Source organism: Gossypium raimondii, chromosome 3 (genome assembly GCF_025698545.1).
Source record: "Gossypium raimondii isolate GPD5lz chromosome 3, ASM2569854v1, whole genome shotgun sequence".
Taxonomy (NCBI): domain Eukaryota; kingdom Viridiplantae; phylum Streptophyta; class Magnoliopsida; order Malvales; family Malvaceae; genus Gossypium; species Gossypium raimondii.
The window spans coordinates 54,422,957-54,437,024 of NC_068567.1; the positions used below are offsets into that span (position 1 = coordinate 54,422,957).

General features: G+C 33.6%; 1 protein-coding gene across 1 annotated transcript; it reads right to left on the reverse strand.

The window, feature by feature from the left end:
* Positions 1 to 1,238: 1,238 nt before the first annotated feature.
* LOC105794740 (LOB domain-containing protein 42) lies at positions 1,239 to 2,385 on the reverse strand. The gene is made up of 2 exons (XM_012624044.2): positions 2,062 to 2,385; positions 1,239 to 1,976 (listed from the first exon to the last, which is right to left on the reverse strand). The coding sequence occupies exons 1-2, from the start codon at positions 2,249 to 2,251 to the stop codon at positions 1,471 to 1,473; spliced, it is 696 nt and encodes a 231-aa protein (XP_012479498.1). The 5' UTR covers positions 2,252 to 2,385; the 3' UTR covers positions 1,239 to 1,470.
* Positions 2,386 to 14,068: the final 11,683 nt, after the last annotated feature.

Genomic DNA, 14,068 nt, shown 5'->3' on the forward strand with positions numbered 1-14,068 from the left:
TATTTATATACAAATATAAAATTTAAAATTATTAATCAAGCTCAATAACTTTAAAATGTTTTAGATCAAAAAAACAAAAGTTAGGTTTAATATATCAAAATTATATACCAATTAGTATGGGTTGATATTTGATATGCACCTGTACAAGCTAGTATTGTCTGAAATGAGCCAAAAACACATCAGTATGGTCAATACACATTGAAATCTTGATTGTAACGGAGCCTAAATTATTTGGTATTGATTGAGGAACCGCTTAGTACGTATCGACTAATACGATACCGACTATCATGATTTCTATTAAATATATATAATTTATGTTTTTTTATGACAAATTTGGATTGCATTATCAAATATAAAAATAAGATGAATCATTACGATTAAAATTTTCATAATTTAAAATTATTTAAATCTGTCAAAGTCCAACTCACCCAAACTAATCTGAATTAAAAATTAAAAAATCTAAATCTAAAAAAATCTAAGCTTGAAAATATTCAAGCCCGAAAAAGCTTAGTCCAAAAATTTTAAGCCTCGAAAAAATATGAATCCAAAAAAACCCGATTCAAACCTGCCCGTACTTCTCCTTAAAAAAAATAATCTTACTCCTGTAATATCTAATCTTACCATAGTTGGTTTTTGAATCTAACCAAAACCAATTTTATCCAAACGGAAGCAAGTTTATTTTTGTTCCCACGTGTGAGAAACATATGCAAAGCAATAATACTAGGAAACTCCTAAACACCAAGAACCGGTGCATGAGGAGCAGCTGTCCGAAACTGTAAACGCACAAGTCTACGTGGAATGACCCCACTGCCTTGGAACCCTGTGGTGGCCACCATGCTCAAAGGCTCCTGTCTTGCCTTCTGCCCAAGACTCTAAAGCGTTATTTCCTTTTAATGAATAGAGCGTTATAAAATATTAATGAATATCTTTGTTTAATGTTTCTGAATATATTTATTTGGTTTTAATAAAAATAAAATAAATGTACCTAATTTAAAAGAGTACGAATAGAATTTTAGATTAAAAAGATAAACAAATGAACAAATAAATTGAAGCCTACAACTCACAGCAGCAAGCACCAAGAAGAATCTAAATTGGGGTGCCACCGCCAGTCATATTTCTTATTGCAGCCTTGTCAGCATCGTGATAACCTACTCATAAATCAAAACCTACAAATTTAAACAAACCCATATATGGAAAGTATATCACACCTAACCATATCACCAAACTAGAAAGCACCATTCAATAATTCTATCAACTTCATATAGCTGTCTTTAAAATAAAAGGGAACCCATCAACATTTGTTTTTGACCCAAACAGACAAAGTTTAAAATACTTGCAGCATTCTAATATTCTATCATATGATGAGGTTGAAACTAGAGGTGATAGTTTTATAGCCGCCAAAATTTCTTCAATCTATAATGAAAGAAGCAAAAAAAGGAGGATTCATTTTTTGTTTAAGGGTGGATTATTTCATCCTAAGTGCGTCGCCTCAGGAAGCAAAGCAAGAGTGAGTTCTAAGCCAACATTACTACTATCCTCAAACTTCAAGATAGGAGCCCTTTTGGCGTGGTTTACCAGCGAACCCTCCACGGTCTCCACAGAGAAGGTGCTCTCATCTTCTTTGCTGTCACCATTTCCGAGTTGGCTCATCCACGAGTCAACCACCTGTCGCTTGGAGCGAGTCCTGGATCGCTTGAAACGAGTGCGGGTCTTGACCTTGTCGATGTCTGCTGCTGCAGCTGGTTTGGTGTCCTTGAAGACATGGCGGATGTCGTATGTCTTGAGAGGGGAAATCGGTTGCTCTTCTTCAACTGATTCCAAAGATGATGAAGTTTGGGTTATGGGGGAGCCTTTCAGCACAGCATCAACGGCTGCTTGGCACTCACCCCAGTTCCCGGACCAAAGCATCCCAATTGACCCATAAACTGGATTTACCACACGCCCACAGGCCTCGTATAAAAGTGACCTAAAAATAGCTACAAACAAAATGCATATAAAAAAAATTTAAAAGCAATTAATGAAATCTTGTTTTTGGTTGGGTGGGGTTAATGAAGTACGTACCAGGGCGAAGGTTTTCGGGGCCGGCTTCAATTAGGTTGAGGAGACCAGCTCGGCCATAGAATTTGGCAAGGAAGAGAGTAGCATTGGCTTGAGAATCAGAGGACTTGATCCATTGAAGACAAGGTCTAATGGTGCAGTTTTCGGTGCAGCCCTTACGCAGGACCCTGCAGCCATTACAGCTCATCCTCATCGTAATTATATTTCTGAAAGAGATCGAGGGAGAAGGAGGAGAAGGAGAAGGGAAAGATTAAGGTTAATATAAAGGTGGGCAGCGCAGTGGTTTCCAAAGGAGTAAAAGACCTGAAAACCGGGGGTGAGTGTGGAGTGTGTTCTTTAATTTCCCTTCTTCTTCTTGTTTAGGTAAAGTTGGGGACTGCCCCTCTTTGGTAAATGAGATTGGTTTTGGCGCTTTCCTCCTTTTCCAAACAACCCTACATGCACGATTTTATTACATAATCTACCATCCATCTTGCTTATAACTCCTTAATTAAATATCAATATGTACTCTTTCCAAATTTTATATTAACTTCATACTCAATCATTTATTTTATTTCTTTTTAAATTTGCAAAGCTTTACTTCTTCATTTCTTATATTATATACCTTTATTACCCATTAGAGCTTTTTTCTTGATTATAGGATAGTGGAATTTTCTACAAATACATTATTATGTCTTCTAATTTATGCTGTAATTTGAGAAACAAAGGGGCCAAAATGCCAATAATATATATATATATCTATAACTCTACAGCCTTTATTTTCTTTTTTGTACACATTGGACAATTCCTTAATATTTTAACCGGTAAATAAGTAATTTATGTCCAAATAAATGTTGAATTTGTTAGGAGTTTTATTAAGAATAAGGATTTATTGAATGACAAATAAAGGGATAAATACAAAAACAGAAAGAGGACAGCAGTTGAGAAGTGGAAGCCATGCAAGCAAGCAAAAGGGGAGAGAGAGGCAGAAAATCCGCAACAGATGCACGTGCCAAGCGCAAGCTCCCTTTATCTTAGAACTGCGTGCATCTCGCCACATCTCATTGCGAGCTCTACCCTGAAACCATCTTATATTATATACCTCCTGGTTTTCAGGAGTCCGTCCGTACAAATGACCTACCTGGGTCTTATTTTCACTTCAAATCACTCAGTAATTTATTCTTTTCTTTTACTTCTTTCTAATTCTTCTACTATATATCAGACTGGGTATTTTCTAAAATGCTGTTTTTTTTTTTTTTTACCAATGTTGAATAATATCTCTACGCAATCCTAAAATAATCGGTATTTTTTTTCTATTTTCTATACATTTTTTTCCTTTAAAGAAAAAAAAGGGGGGCGGGGGGCGGAATCAGTTATGTCTAGTATTTTATGTAAGACTGTGGGCGCCTAAAGAGATACTGCCTGTGGTTTTTACAAATAGCCTGATTTCTATTTTGATTTTATCTCTAGTCTCCTTTGGTACCAACACAATATATACAATCGCACCAACATAAAAATGTATACTCTTCATTCGTAGATATAGAAAAAAATATATTTTTAATTCCGGTGTGAGTAAATGTTTATAACAATAAAATTAAAATACAGCTAAACATAACCACATTGATGCAATATGAGTTTGACTAATGAGGTATAAAGAGTTGTTGCAAAAAATGTGCACATCCTGGAGTGGTTAAAAGGTATAATAAACATTCCACCTTTTCTATGAGATGGCATTTTTCCGTCAGACACAAGTACCCCACACTGTGCTTAAAAAGGAAACAGATGGGAATATGGGCATTAGTTGAAACAGAGAATTGGGTTTTAATGATTAAGGCCTAATAGGAGCCCATGCACGTTCAATTGTACTTTGGGCCCTCCTTTCACCATCCGTGTAATTACCTCCCAAAATGGTACATCACCTTGTCCTTACATTACCATCTTATTTGCATAACATACTACTATAATTTAATTTTGTTTTGTTCATGATATTTAAATTTATAAATTCATCGAATTATAAAACTGTCAAATTCGTCCCTAATATTATGGTTGATTCTGTTTTAATCACTAATATTATTGTCCAACTATTCTTTTACTTCATGATCTTGAAAAGTTGAGCTTAGTTCCAGAACCATTAGAAGAAATGATGCTTGGTTCTTTGTTAATTTCTACCACCATAGTTAATCAAGTACCTTTTAGAAAAGGAAGTAACTGACATAACTCAAAAATGACTTTGCACCCCTCGTCGATGACTTAATGGGAGGTCTTCCTGTTCCTTTTCTTACTTTATTTGTAGGTGTCGATGACTTAAATGCATTATTATATTAATTAAATGTCATTATTTGTGTTACTAATTTAATGGAGAGTGATCAGAACAGAAACAAAATGATAAGTTGATGTTTTTTTTAAAAAAAAATTAGTGATCAAAATATAAACACATTAATAATTAGGTGACTATTTATTATATTTATTTCAAAGTGTTGATGGTGGTTTGGATGGTGGATTAGAGAGTTTAGCTAGCTGGTTGGGCCGCCTAAACCATTAGCCCCACTCCAAACACTGTAAAGATTTGTAGCAAAACACATTTGTTGGGTTGGGTTGGGGGTATAGTTCCATTATTAATAATTTGTCGGTCCCATTTGAGGATACAAACCTGGCACCACAACTCAAATTTCATATGGCAAATCAAACCTGAGCATTCTGTCTTTTCTTATTAATAGGGAACATGGTTAGGTAATTGATATACCTACACTTATAATTCAGTTGATAGATAAGTTTTTTTAGAAAATATTCCTACATTCAAAATGGATAATATGGATTACACTTAATGAGGAATTATAGAGGAAAAGAAGAGAGAGGGCAAAATTGCATGCATTGGTGAGGTGAGTTGTCTTGGAGTGAATTTGATTCCAAATCCAAAACACTAGCAAACAAATCACCACGGCTAGGAAATGAAAAGCAGCTTTTTTTAACTGCCCATTTTCAAACATCAATTTCCATGCTTTATTTTTATTATTTTCCTTTTTTCTCTTTGTTAAAATGCTTTTATATATTTTTTATAACTTGATAAAACAACACTAAATACAAAGATGCACTATAAAATGGAAGAATACCCAAATTTAAAAAGAAAATAATTTCTTCAGTCTGCACTCGATTATAGATTGTCTTTTACCACTTTATCCTCAACAAGACAAATTTCAAACTGCAAGAAGCAATACAAATTTGCATATGTTTCCAAACCATACTAGTATCCAACCGCTACACTCCATCTAACATTCAAAACTTTCACAAATTTTTCTGTACTCTGATTTAGGACATCTTTGTTGCCATATATATTGCTCTTCTTCTAATACTTCATTTCCCCCCTTTTTTATTATTACTTAACTAAGTTAAAACACCTTTCTAGGCCTTGTATGTAAGTTATAACAGTGACATTCCAAATGGTGCAGAAAGAATTAAAAGACGCAAGAAAAAGCTGTGAACTTTTTAAAGATCCTCTCTGTTATATTGTTCCATGTCTTTCTGCTTTCTTTTTTTTGATTTCCCTTTTTCTATATTTGTGTGGAGTCAACCATTGGGCAGTGAATTTTAAAGTCTTATGGATCTGACGGCTACATTGTTTCATTTTTTTTTTTATGGTAATTAGTAAAACTTTCAAGAAATTTCTAAGCTAGATTTAGTAAAGCTTTCAAATCAAAATCTATATAAAACTTCTTTCTTTCTGTTAAAAAGGTGAGAAGCACAAGTTGAACCAACAATATTCTGTATTTGCTATGTTTATGATGCATCTCCACAGTGACGAAAATAAAATGGGAAATCTTTGTATTGTTGGAGTGAGAGGACATGGATCTCTGATCTGCTCTTACATTTTTATTTACCACTCTTTTCTTTCTTCTTCTTCTTCTTTAGAGAGATGCTAAGTAAATTTTTTTTCCAGAGAAACAGGATCCAAAAGGAAGTACATATAGAAAATCTAGACATTCAGTGTTTGATTGTAATAACTATAAAACTGAATTCTCTACTACTACTCTATATACACTTGCCACTCCTGGATCCTCCTCCACTCAATCAAAAGAACTGAAACAGAAGTTCTAAAACTGCAAAATACCATCGTTTTTCCACCAAAAATCATTCAAAACACTAGCACTGTAATGATGAGAAAAACGTGGGTATTTTGGATACCATTAATTAAGGGGGGGGGGGGGGAAGAAGAAGCGAAAAGGCTTTTGTAGCAGGCTACTAGTTGTGGAGAGGATCTGGGCAACTGGGAACTCTTCGTTTGCTATCTTCAAATCCTTTATCGCTTCCCTTGAAACTGAAAGATGTTCCATTGAAGTAGGTTTGAAACAACTCCTGCCTCTCTATCATCTTCCTCATTTCATTCCCTGGAAAAACCCTTATGGCTCCTGCTCGGCAATCACTGCAAATCCAAATCTGTAAGACGGAGATAATCAACATCACCACCATAGAAGAATTCAAAACTCTCCTGCTGCTGAAAAACCACATTCCCATACAAAAATCCACATAAACATGTATGCCTCCTCCTCTCCTCTTTCTTAATTTCCTTGAAAATCTATTGGGAGAAAAGTTGAAGAAAACCCACTCTTTTCGAAATCTAACAACAACCAAAAACTGTTTCTGTAAAGAAAGTTGAGGTTGGTTTTCTTAGGGCAGCTGTGTGTCTCTGTTTTCTCTGGGGGAGAAGTATAAGATATGAATGGAAAGGGGCTAATTTAGGTAAGAGAAGAGAGAGAGGGGGAGATAGATAGATAGAAGGATGGATGGAGCCATGGATGGTTCATGCAAGTCGCAGTGGCCCACGTGATGAGAGAATACAATAGCAATCTATAGTCTCTCTACAATCACCACACTATTCACTCACTGTCGTACCTAGCTATCGGGGGGATTAAACTTGAGAGGATTATTATATACTGATACCGTTTCAGCATTGTAGCCAGATTAGCACAATTATATTTCTGATCTGTTCGTTTGACTTCGGTCGTTCATCCTAATTAAATTATTTAACCTTGTAGCTAGGGCCCAAAATAACCAAAAATAATAATACTAAGTGGCATGAGTTGATTCTGTTAAAAAAATCTGCATGTCGGTGACTAAGTTTGAGGTATCTTTTCTTTCATTAGTAGAAAGTAGAAACCTAACCTACATTAGATTGTCGGATACTCATTATTGGGTAAAAAAGTAATTAAAATAATACTGAGTTTTAGTTGAAATGTTATGCTTACACCGTAAAACAGTCTAGCATATTTATACTATGTTTAATATGAGTATTATTTTTTATAAAGGTTTTAGTATATAAGTTATTAATAAATTAATTTAATTGGTAATATTTAGTTATTTCATGACGTATTTTTAGAAAAGAGAAATTTTTTTGCTTATTTTGAAAATATTTTATTTTTACAATAAATTTTACTGGTTTTCTTAATTTTAATTTTAAATTTATACTAACTATTCTTTATTTTATTTTATACTTAACTATCGCAATACATTTGGAATAAACAAACTTCTTTTTATGTTATTACAGCAATTACTAAACAAGGCATTATGGTTATAAAAAATAAAATAAAGTTCGGTGTTTAAAGAATTTTATGTTTTACATTCAACTCTCATTATACATGTCAACAATCTCTTGGCCTAGTGGTAAAAACATTATGTTGTAAGCATAAGAGTTTGGATTCGATCTCAAGTAACCATATTTCCCTCCTCAATTAAAAAAAAAAACTCTCATTATGTATACATTAACTTGAAATACTATGAGTAAAGGCGGTGCCAAGAAATTTAGATTTGTTGAATCAATTTTTTAAAATTAAAATGTTTATAAAAGTCATATAAACTAATACATAATATTAATCATGAATAAACCATTGTTTTTGGTCAAATGGAAGACTATTACAAAACTATTAAAACAATAACTAAAAATATGTAATCAAATAAATATGAATAACATATGCCTTTTTTTATAATTGCCCACACGCTTTTTGATATGTTAAAACTGTTGAATTTTCTTTTCATTGTCAATGTTTATTAAAAATATATTTCTAAACATATGTAATCAAACAACTATCCATCCATTGATTTTCAATTCAATTCTTCAAAGATTTTTCACAACTTCATTGTAAAAAGTACTCTTTCCACACTTGTAGCAACTAGCAAAATCAACGCAAGCCAACATTTAGAACTGAAAAATAAATAGAACGTTGGTAATGACAATGTATCGCAAAGAAAAAGAGAGAGAGAAAATAAAGAACACACAGATTTTTACTTGGAAACTCTTTGGGGGGAAAAACCACTGGCAGAGGAGAAGAAAATTCACTATGTCAAATTCGAATGATTACAAGAGGAGTAGACTATGTCTATTTATAGGCTTGTAAAACCATATTCTAATAGGAGTGTAGTAAGATTGAAACACCTTATTCTATAGGGATTTTACTTTTATTTTATTTTACCACTGTATTTTATTTAAATAAGGATGTGGGTCACTTAATTCTAACAATCTCCACCTTGACACAAATTCTTAATGGACAAGTTCTTCATCGCGAACTCTCAACGAATAAGTTCTCCACCTCTTCCATAAAACCCCTTAAGGGTTTAACTTCAACAATGAACACCAACCAAGTTTGCCAACCAAGTCTAAGCAATGCTCAAACTTGGTTATAGGAAGTGACTTAGTCATCATATCTGCAGGATTTTCATGAGTACTAATTTTGCTTACAACAATATCACCACGAGCAATAATATCACGAACAAAATGATACCGAACATCGATGTGTTTTGTTCTCTCATGAAACATTTGATCTTTTGTAAGGAAGATGGCACTCTGACTGTCACAAAATACTGTATTGATTTGAAGGTCTTCATTGAGTTCACTAAAGAGTCCCTTAAACCAAATAGCTTCTTTACAAGCCTCAGTAATCGCCATGTACTCAGCTTCAGTGGTAGACAAAGCAACTGTAGTTTGCAAAGTAGCTTTCCAACTGATTGCATAACCTCTGATTGTAAAGACATAACCTATGAGAGATCTTCTTCTTTCAAGGTCTCTAGTAAAATCAACATCAACATACCCAATGACTCCATCTCTGGTTCTTCCAAACTGTAAGCAAACATCAGTAGTACCTCGTAAGTATCTTAAAATCCACTGAACTGGTTTCCAATGTTCTTTACCAGGATTCGCCATGTATCTGCTAACTGCACTAATTGTATATGATAAATTTAGACGTGAACAAACCATAGCATACATGAGAGATCCCACTGCACTAGAGTATGGAACATGTGACATATACTCAATCTCATCATCTGATTGTGGAGACAAAGCCGATGAAAGTCTGAAATGAGACTAAAGGAGTACTAATAGGCTTAGCATTCTGCATACTAAATCTGCAAAGAACTTTCTCAATGTACCCCGTTTGACTTAGGTACAATTTACTTGTTTTTCTATCTCTGAGAATCTTTATACCAAGTATCTTCTTTGCAGGTCCCAAATCTTTCATCTCAAATTCTTCACTTAGTTGGGCTTTGACATTTTTTATCTCTCATTTATCTTTCGTTGTTATTAACATGTCATCAACATAAAAGAGTAGATACACAGAAGAACCATCATTGTTTTTCTTAAAGTAAACACAACTGTCAAAGCTACTTCTTTTGAAATCATAAGAAGTCATAAATGAATCAAACCTCTTGTACCACTGTCTTGGTGACTGTTTCAAACCGTAAAAGGACTTTTTCAGCAAACAAACATAGTCATCTTTTTATGAGACTGTAAAACGCTCTGGTTGTTGCATGTAAATATCCTCCTCAAGTTCTCCATGCAAAAATACAGTTTTTACATCTATCTGCTCAAGCTCCAAATCATTCATGGCCACAATACTAAGCAAAGATCGAATCGAACTATGCTTCATAACTGGGGAGAACACATCTGTGAAGTCCACTCCTGGAATTTGGCTGTAACCCTTTGCAACAAGCCTTACTTTATATCTGGGTTCTTCAACTCCTGGAGTCTCTTATTTCTTTTTAAACACCCATTTACAACAAACAACCTTTTTACCTTTAGGAAATTTAACAAGATCTCATGTTTTATTTTTGTGGAGTAATTCCATCTGCTCTTGCATAGAAAACATCCACTTTTCTGAGTCTTCACAACTAACCACATCAGAATAATTAGATGACTCTTGGTTTGTATCTATATCTTCAGCCACATTTAAAGCATAAGCAACTAGATCAACCTCAGCATACTTCTTTGGAGGTTTAAATTCTCTTCTAGTTCTATTTTTGGCGATAGAGTATTGTGGTGAAGAAGCAACTCTATTTTGAATTTTTGTACTGGCTTTAGGAGTCGGCTCTGTTGTAGATTCTGGATTAATCTGATGCTCTACCTACTTTTAATTTTCTTTACTGGAAGAGTCTTTAAGAGATAAGTTAGGTAGCATAGTAGTTTCATCAAAAACAACATCTCTACTAACCACAACTTTTCTATTTTCAAGACACCATAACTTTTTTATTTGTTTAAATGAGATATTTTAGGGTCTATTTAGAAGGGGCTGTGAGATTGAAAATAATTATTACAATAATGAGATTGAATATTACGGTGGTGAGCTTAAAATCAATGATGAGATATATGCTTGTTATTACACTAAGGTTACACTAGGTCATGAAAATACAACGAAGGTGATTCACAGTGTATGAAGTGTGTAGAGCCACTAGAATGGGCGAGGTTTAAACCATGAATGGTGCTAAAAACCGTCAAATTTGATGGTTGGAGAAGTTTAAGGGATACCAGAGTAGAGGTTTTGTACTTAGTTCTAATCTATTCCCTTCTTCTTGGAGGAAAGGGGTATTTATTGGCGGAGAAAAGCTTGAGTGGACCCTTATCTCATGATTACCTCATTGTGAAGTCCAATTTAGGGTGAGTTTAGATTGTGGGTCAAACCTAACATCTTTAAAGGTTGGTGAGCCTAGGAAGTTGGAATCATTAAACAAGATTAGGTTTGATGTGTCAACTATTCTTGATGATATTGCGATGATATCACTTAAAAATTCGTCATGGCATGGGAGATATCTTGTCGTAGGGGAATAACAATGGGTATCAATAACTCCTTTTTATTTCATGGAGGCTTTCTTTTTTGCTTCAGATATGGTGGGAATATAATCCCATTGTCACTTCCCCCTACTAGATTTTGCAAATGGAGCCACCATGGTTATAATGTATAAGAAAAAAAGGAAAAAGAAAACAAAAGAGATCCAACAAGAAACAAAGAGTGAAGAAAAAACTTACTAGAAAAAATGAAAGGTTGATGAACTTTGAAAGTAGAGAAAGCAAACTCGAGAGAAAGGACACTCGGAGCACAAGAAATATTCAGAAAAAAGACAACCAAGATGCCTTTTAAGGAACCTAAGTCTATTTTAAATGAAGTAGCGATAGGACGGTAAAATAAAAAAAAATGGCCTCGAGAGCAAAATAACTGTTCTCCAAGGAACTATTTCCCTAAAATAATATTAGAGAAGTTTGTAAACTTCTAACTTCTTTATGACAAGAGGGTAATTGTAACACCCTTATGCCAGGATACCTCCCATGCCAGATCCCTCACTATGAAAAATGCTTAAAAGACATCACCACGACACCAACAAGTACAATTATCACTTGAAATTCTATCTCATTTAATGATTTTGAGTTCCTATGCTCATCAACCCCAAGGAGGTTACATCCACCCACACCCTAAATTGGGCCTAAGATTGAACTCTACAAGGAGGTAATCATGTTATAAGGGTTCACTCCAAGCCTTTTTTCTGTCTATAAATACCTCTTCCTCTAAGAAGAAAGGTATAAGCTAGAACAAAGTACAAAAATTCTACTATAGTATCACCTAAACCTTCTCCAACCACCAAACCTTACAGCTATCGGTATCATTCATAGCATGAACCACTCATATTCTAACTCTTCTTCCCACACCATATGTGTAACACCCCATACCCCACATGATCGTTGCGTTCGAGCTATGGGATGTCACATTTGTTGCCATAGCAACTACAATCAATTAAATACATAATATGATCATATTAATATGCTTACAAATATATTAGATGATTATAATATGATACATATTCATTTTCAGGTCTCATATGGGCTTATAAAAGCTCTTTTGTTAACCCGATGTCGAATTAGAACTAAATCATAAAGTTTGCAAAATAACGAGTTGACGTCGTGACTTTGGGGGTTTCCCGTCGCAATGCAACTAACTTACTAGGTCTTGTCACGACAGTAAGAGGCCGGCATCTCGACATGACCACCTATTTTCAAATGGCTTAAAATGACATCAACTCGCACTTACCTAAAAAGCAATTCAACATTTCTAATGTACTTTTCCAGTCAAATACATATGTTCCAAAGTTCAATTTTATACAATACTACCTTATTCACAATGTACAAATACCAATAAACCATTTCATAATTACCATACAGCATATAGGCTGGCACAAACCATTTAACACTATTGACATGTATACCAACTCAATAAACCATAAATGTAACAACATTTTTTATGCCTTTCTAACTTTGTGACATATTTAAATTCATAATCCAACCCTTTAGTCCACTTGGTATAAGGATACATGTCTATACATTTCCATACAAGTTAAAAACATATCAACAAATCATGAATTATCAAACATATGACTAACTCAAAATATTAATTCCAACTTCAAATGTACAGAAGATTACATAGGTACAAGCCATATATTTAACAAAATGGGACTGTACAAACATTGTTGAGTCGAAGACCGCTAGCTAGATGTTGGAAATCACTTCTCATAACTCAGGATTAACATATACCTATGCATGGAGAAAACAAACCATACGCTAAGTAATAAAGCTCACTAGTATTTTCATGATATAATATATTAACTTAAACAATTAATCATAATAAGTACAAATACAATTTCTACTCAATTTATATTCCTATCATGTCAAGCAATTTCACTATCAACTTTATATAGGAGTATACCTGTTGCAATTAGCATCAAATCAATCCATTCATTATTGTAATAGAATTAACCAATTGATACTAGTTATCAAATGCCAAACTTTATATCATTTAACATTCCATTCCATTTATCAAACAAACATACATACCTTTAACATTAAGCCATCCAATTCTATGATCAATTAGTATCATTTAACCATTTAACTTTCATATTCAACACCTATACATTTAATTCATTAACATTAAGTCATCCAAATCTCATGATTAATCCATATCATTTACCTTTATAACTTACCTTTCAATCCTTTTTTGGAATCTACCAACCTATTCGTACTCATTTCGACCCATAGGACTCGTTCCCAACCATTTTCATAATCTCTTTTATTCATTCTCTTTAACATGAATCACATAGAATACAAGTCACATAAAAGCACACATATAGTTTCCATATACATTTATCAATTCACATATTTATAAAATTTTCACATAATACATTTCACTACCATATTTTCTTACCAATATATTTCATTACATTTTCAAGTTTCTAATTTCATTTATTATGATTCGCCCAATGGAACCTTAGTAAAATGGACTCGGGTACACAGGTGAATTAAGTTGCTCACACAAGCTAACATTATATCAGGGTTGCTCACACAAACTAACATTATATCAAGGTTGTTCACATAAGCTTAAATTTATATCAGGTTACCCATCTGAGCTAAACTTATGATATATATATATAACTCGAGAATCTGTAACAAATGCTAGACCTCATTATAACATGTAAAATCTTTGATCAAGCACGCAAATAACCTTATTGGCATGCTAAACGTATCCTAACCTTTACTAAGTTCATAGGGTAACATTTATACATATATGCATTATCATACTTGTAACCATTCTTACTCACTTGTCATATCCTATGTTCAATCGCGTTTGCATTCCGTACTCTATATATTGTTCTATTACATGACAACTATTTATCTCTTTCATTTCAACATAATCCAATTTATATGTATAATTTCACATTCAATTTCATAATC